The following is a 6530-nucleotide window of genomic DNA, read 5'->3' as shown; positions in this document are numbered from 1 at the left end:
CGATTATAAAAAGGCTGGAATAATCAGTGCCTCACATTTTGTGCACATTTGTGTAACGATTAAAGTTTATTTTACTACAATGGGATAGTACAATATGCTTAAATTACTTCTCCAAGTGCTCCTTACACCCACTCCCGTGGCGGGCACTCCTGACCATGTATCCATGTCCGGCATCAGGCGCAAAGAAATTGTTACATGAAATTGTTAACGGGCTGAAGCCGATGCCTCGACTCGACTCGACTGCGTTTGATGCCTTTTGCTGATATATGGCCAACCTTTGACATCCTTTAAACGAGCAACATGATGCTTTAGATTATGGCCAGGAGATTGCCTCGACTTTTCCCCGTTGGCTCCTCCGTTTGCCCGGATTGTCTCACTTGGGCGATACGTCAATGTGACAGTTTGATAATTTATTTTGTTCAAATTTTGTTTTTCCTTCGCTAGGGAGAGAAGCGCTTAAATAAGTTATCAACGTGGACCAACGGCCATGTAAATGGCAGCACGTAAATGAATGAAATTATTTCGCAACAAATTAAGGCAAATTTATGCGTCAAGGCGACAGGACAGGGGATTCGAGATGGGTTCGGAGATGGGATCCTGGAAACCTTGTAACAGGAAACACAATCCACAGGCGAACAAACAAAAGCGAGAACGGAACAGCACGAAGCGAAATAAACAATGAAACGAAAAACGACAGCCTCGAAGAGTGAAAAGCGACGAGTTTTCCTTCTCCGAAATCTGAGCAAGGGTTTGTGCAACAAAGTGAAGAGCACGGCTGCCCCCTTTTCCGCACTTACCCCCCAAAACGGGGCTAACTGCGTCCGCTCTGCACTTGTACACATCCTGACATCCACATCTATATTTTTTATTTCCCAGCCAAGTGAGGCTGGAATCAAATGTCAATAGAGAGTACATTTCATTCGGTCGGGTAATGCTTTTCTGCCCAGCAACTCCCACTCTTCAGTTCCCGCATTGTAGCTGTCACAGTGTTTGTTTGCGGATTTGAAGCTTTTCCTCTTTGCAACGCGCTTTTTGCCACGCCTGTCGTTATCCTTTTCGAGGGAGTTGCTAGGGCTTTACGAACTGGATGCAGTAGTACCTCGTTGTCCGCAAATATTAAAATCTCCCCCACATTACCAACATGAGTTTCTTAATTTTATTATTGTTATTATCTTCGCACTTTTTAGATTACTCATATAGTTGGTTTCTTTCAAGAAACCCCTATTTGAAAATTAACCAATCCAAGTATTGCATTTCTACAGTTTTTCAATTTAATTTCCTCGTATTTTTCATTTGAAAATTGTCACCAAGAGCATTTCGAGTTCGTGCGGCCTTGCTCAAGGATCTTTAATCTCCTTTCTGGCTTGGATTCTGGTTTTATTTTCGGGCATCCCTCCGATGCTGTCCGCCCCTTTGCCCGCCCACCGACTAGATGCTTTGGATTTGCTTTTTATTTGCACGGAAATGTATAATTTTTCCGAGTCAAATGTAAATACTTTTAGCGTATTTTTGTGAGCTTCATTGGGTGGTTTACTAGGGGCTGGGAGCTGGGGGCGTGGCACATGCAAATGACACGCCTGATGCTGCGTAAATAATTTTAGCGCTCTCTCTCTCTTTTGGCATAAAATGCTAAATAAACATTTTATTCTTGGCAGAATTCCTTCTTCGAATGTGGGTCAAATGGTGTGTCCATAAAAGGCGCTTTTATCCCAAAACCAGATGCCGAAAATACAGTTTAATTGTATGCATATTGGCTGCGGTTCCGATTGAGTTGGTGGAAACGTCACGTTTCAACAGCTCAATTTTCGGTTTTGCGATACGCGAGGAAAACTTTTGCAATCCAATTAAATTCATCGCAAGTCGAAATCTCGTTTTGACAATTTATGCATCCTTGTGAGACGCCACTGGCATATTTATTCCCATCGATGGCTAGACAATGACGCCTGCGGTCCCATAAATAACCTTCCTTTTGACACAATCGAAATTGGCTCGCAAACAAATTTTTTTGCCCAGATATCGCCCTTTTTGTGCCCACTCTCACTAGGGGTTAAACACTTAACCCGCGTTGTGGCAAAAAATGTGACATCAAATTATGTTACGTAGGCGAGTCTCCGCCTATATCAAAAAACAGATCTAGTAGCCATGAACCCAGACAAAAGTCACACTATGTTTGGATTGTCAAAATAATAAAGAAATAAAAAAAAAAATTAAAAAAAAAAACTAATTTAGTAAACATAATCTAGTTAGCATAGATATAAAACATCAGAGCAACAAAATCAAGTTAAGTCTTGGCAGAAATACAAGTCTTATTCCATAACCAGACTTGAACCGATAAACTTGTTATATATCCCAAAAATACCAATAGGAAGATAAAAAAAAATAACAAATACTTTTCGCCTTAGTAAGATGACGGCCAAAAGAACAACGTTCGACAAGATGAACCTGGGGCTGCCCGTTCACTCGGATCCCTATGAAGGGGAAACTGACGCGGGCTCTTCGTTCGAGAAGGAAAACAGCCAGAAAGTTATGTCTCATAGGGAACTGAGAGAGAAACTATATAAGGAGGTAAAGCTCACAATGCCAGACTTTTTCGCACGTAATCCCTCCTGCAGCTCGGACGAATCTGAAGACTTCGAATTCCCGGAGACTATAGGAGAACGGGCCAGACGCATATCCTTCGTCCGACGCCGAAAACTGCACTACAATGAGTTCTCAACGGTGGAGCTGGCCAGGCGTCTGATCCGCGAGGAGTTCACCCAGTCATCGGACAGTCTACCCAGCGTGGATAACGACTATATCTCCGAAATCGCCGAAGAGGAGTGTGCTCCCTGCGACGACGACTCCGATGACTTGATTCCGTATCTCCAATACGATCGACCTACAGACCAATCGATGTTTTCCGACGATAGTCTGCCAAAGGAAGATCCCGAACCAGGATTCCATCCCACCCATCATTGCTTTCATAAGCTAATGAGCCAGACCCCTGATCCGCCAATAGTGTACGTTCCCGTGGAACCAGAAACGCGACAGGAACCCCAACCAGAACCTCAACCGGAACCACGACTGGAACCAGTACCGGAAGTGGAAGCAGTACCATCACCTCCACCACCTCCACCACCTGCTCCGGAAGTCACTGAAGGAACAGCTCTGGAAGAAGAAAAACACACTCGGGTCATCGATCGAGGCGAAAATATTGATCTCAGGATTGTAAATGCCGTACCGAAACACATTAGTTCGGGTGTGAAGAAACCAAGTGGTCCAAAAACACGGAATTTATAAACTAGTACTGGTTGCGCAATAGGTTATGGGATCCCGCTTAAATGGATTTCTATTTAACTGCAAATACCAACCTCATTGTGTGTTGCGTCGATTAGTGTTGCCTAAAATGTAGAACAATGTTTTCAAATGTTTCGTTAGCTGGAAATAACAATCCAAATCGTATAGCCAGAAGGTGCCTTCTTAGTCGAAAGGCCGAAAGTGTTTTCACTCGATATTCCTCAAGTGATAAGAAGGCTTTCTTTTAATCGACCAGTCGAGAAAGCCAAGTTTATTTAGACAGCAAATAACCGTAATCGCCTCTGATCTCAAATGACTCCATCAACGCTTTCTTTGCGCCGCACAGCTTTAAAAATATAGTTTTCTCGACCCGGAGACCGCACAATTATTTGGGCCATAAAGGACCACAACCCACACTAACGCACACATGAAGGGACCGAGGACATTCAAAGGGATAACTAAGTGTGCACGATAATGACGCCTAACGGGTTCCACTCCTTTTCTTGCTTTAGTTTGCGTGGGTGGATAGTGGGAGGATGAGACTAAGAGGCAGTAGAAGGAAAATGTGCTGAAATTATTTTAACAAACTATTCCCTATCGTTATCACTCTGTGTGGTAGATAATATTCAGTATTTGTGAAGCCATCGGTATAAGATATATTTAGTTTGTTCTCTTCGTAAACAAGAATACTGTTATTTTCGTTCATCAAAATAACTGTCCAGCAATTGCCGATGTCATTTATTTTGTTGGATTTTGGATCTGTATAACACAAATTCCCTTTACAATATTTCATTTATTTTCCAATCCCATTTTTTTCAGTTTTATTGATGAGTTTATGTGCAAGCCGAAATGGTTTGCGGTTTGTGCATGTAAATATTTTTTCTTTTTTTTATTATTTTGATTACAAAAGAGCCATGTTTTGTTCCATGTTCTTATGCACGTTATACATACATAGAGGTAAAGGTTTTTTAAAAATCTATGTATCACCAGGCAGAAGGTATGATCAGGATCACGTGATGAGTCGATCGAGGAACCTCATTTTAGCATTCTCTATTGCTTTATAAGTGAGAAGTAGACAATTCTTGACTGAAAATTGTATATCAAAATTATATTTTATTTTAAGAGATGCAAATGTCTACATTGCACAACAACAGCTACAGCTGAACAACAAAGTTACGATTAATAAATAAGACTTGAAATCTAAAAATATATTTTGACCGAAAAAACTTGTAGCATAGCACATTGATGGCGGAGAGATTAAATTCGTTTGATTTAATAGCGTATTTATTTGAGTAATCTTCAACAATTTTGGCAAAGACCTACGTGATTTTTTGTCAATTTGGCTTTCCTTTCGGCCATGAAATGGAAATAAATATCACGTCATACGATCTGCGCCGAAATGGTCGTTCGGCTAATGAATACTTTGTTGTCTATGAATGCTAAAGCTGGAAATGTCTAGACATTCTCAGTTGTTTGAACCCCTCGGCTGTTGATGCAGTCCCAGCTGCTGCCCGACACAAGCTGAAAAACAAGTCGACGAGATTGTAATCCCTACTTTAGTATACTACAGCCCTTTTATGACATTTAATTGCCGATTCCTTTTAGTCCACACACACCCCTCTCGTCTTGCAAGTTTGTTTTTAAAGGGGATACCAGGGTGAATTGGTATTTAGATGCCAGTTGCAAGTGCTGCTGACCTTACCTTATATTCTTGTTTCAGTGAAATAAAGTTTTATGATATAGAATAAGACCCGTATCTTTCTCTGATCTACCTTTAGCATTATCATATTTAACACAGAAATTTCAATTTGAATTAGCTATATTTAATTTAAACTGAAAGTGTTCGAAAACTCGCAAACACTTTTACACATAAATTAGGTAAAAATAAACCCAGTTTAAATTGAATGTATTTTATGGGCCTCACATAGTGCTGAAGTTAATCTCTTGCATGGCAATTGGGTTAATTTTTTATAAGGGCCCACAAAGTGACACGTCATGCCGGCAAATCAAGCGGAGTGGTCTACCAGTGCCTGGTCCTAATCATCGGCCAAACATTGTGGCCAGTCATCGTGACTTATGTCAACCCGATCAATTGTGTCCTTGCTCGAGTGCTTGTATGTACATGCCCCGTGTAGCAAGGACACAAAGCAATTGTTCACCGCAATCGGCGGCATTCGGAGAGCATTAGACTTAATGTCCGTCGAGAGGAGCGAACTGAAATCGGCATTCGTGGATGGCAATCGAAGTTTCTAGCGATAGGTGATCGGTAATCAAGCGTGGAATGAGTTCCCGTAACTGTTTTGCATTTGAAGTGGCTGCTCTAGAGTAAACTGCTTAGTAATTCCATGTAATGTCTTAGCAATAATAAGTATTTCTGTGGCTTTAGTAAACTGTCATTTGAGCTTCAATTTATATCAGTTTTAAAATAAGTAATAAAATCCTAAGCAGTAGACCGAGTTCCCCCTAATGCCACCTTGATTGATTGAGTGATTGATTGACCTTATTTGTAAGCACTCATGGGACAGTTTACCCCTTTGACCAACTGCCATCGAGCGTGAAGCTGTCAAAACGTGGCTATCGGCGGGGATTGGAGGGAGGAACGGTACGATACAAACGGTATCCATAAAATATGGCTTAAAGCCGGGCATCACGTGCCATAAGTGTTGACCCCAAAAGAAAACCGAAAATCATAACTCAATGTCGGGCTAACCAAGTGCAAAGCGCGAAATTAGTTTACACTTGAACTCGTGCAGTCCGCCCACCAGGTTTTCCTTCTGCATTTTTCCGACTCCACCACACGGCTTTCCACCCGCTCTGTTCGGCCTTTTTTTTGCTGCAGTGGCAGTGGCACTTGCATTCGCAGTCGCAGTCGCATTCGTGTTCATGCATAAACAAAATGGCTGCTGCAACAACCGGAAACTGACAGCAAACGACATTTGCGATATGCATCATATGTCTCCCAGCTTTTCCGCCCGCCCCGCCCCCTGTTTTTCCGCTGTCATTTTCGGTGATGCGGGGACTGGGGGCTCGGCTACTTGGCATATTTCTGTCGTGTCATTGTTCCTTGTGCGTCTTTTTGTGTGCATCTGCTCCGGCTCATGCCCCTCGCTTTTCCCATGAACACCTCCATTTTCCCCGCCCAACTCCTCGCCGTCTGCGACTGTCTGTTAGCCTTGCAGGTGCAATTATGACGGCGGGCATCGCATCGGTGTCTCTGCCTTTCGTGGAAAACAGCCAGTGGGCGATGGGGCGGA

General features: G+C 42.4%; 1 protein-coding gene and 1 pseudogene across 1 annotated transcript; both read left to right on the top strand.

Annotated features, from left to right (window-relative positions):
• On the top strand, positions 1–1145 carry LOC26535324 (annotated as a pseudogene).
• A 1156-nt stretch (positions 1146–2301) lies between these two features.
• LOC6529484 (fibronectin-binding protein A) lies at positions 2302–3447 on the top strand. Its single transcript, XM_002090450.4, has one exon. It carries the CDS (start codon positions 2407–2409, stop codon positions 3277–3279), a length of 873 nt encoding a protein of 290 aa, XP_002090486.1. The 5' UTR covers positions 2302–2406; the 3' UTR covers positions 3280–3447.
• Positions 3448–6530: the final 3083 nt, after the last annotated feature.

This window comes from Drosophila yakuba, chromosome 2R, assembly GCF_016746365.2.
Source record: "Drosophila yakuba strain Tai18E2 chromosome 2R, Prin_Dyak_Tai18E2_2.1, whole genome shotgun sequence".
Taxonomy (NCBI): Eukaryota; Metazoa; Arthropoda; class Insecta; order Diptera; family Drosophilidae; genus Drosophila; species Drosophila yakuba.
The sequence above is the reverse complement of the archived record's forward strand: the minus strand, read 5'-3'. Positions and strand labels throughout refer to the sequence as shown.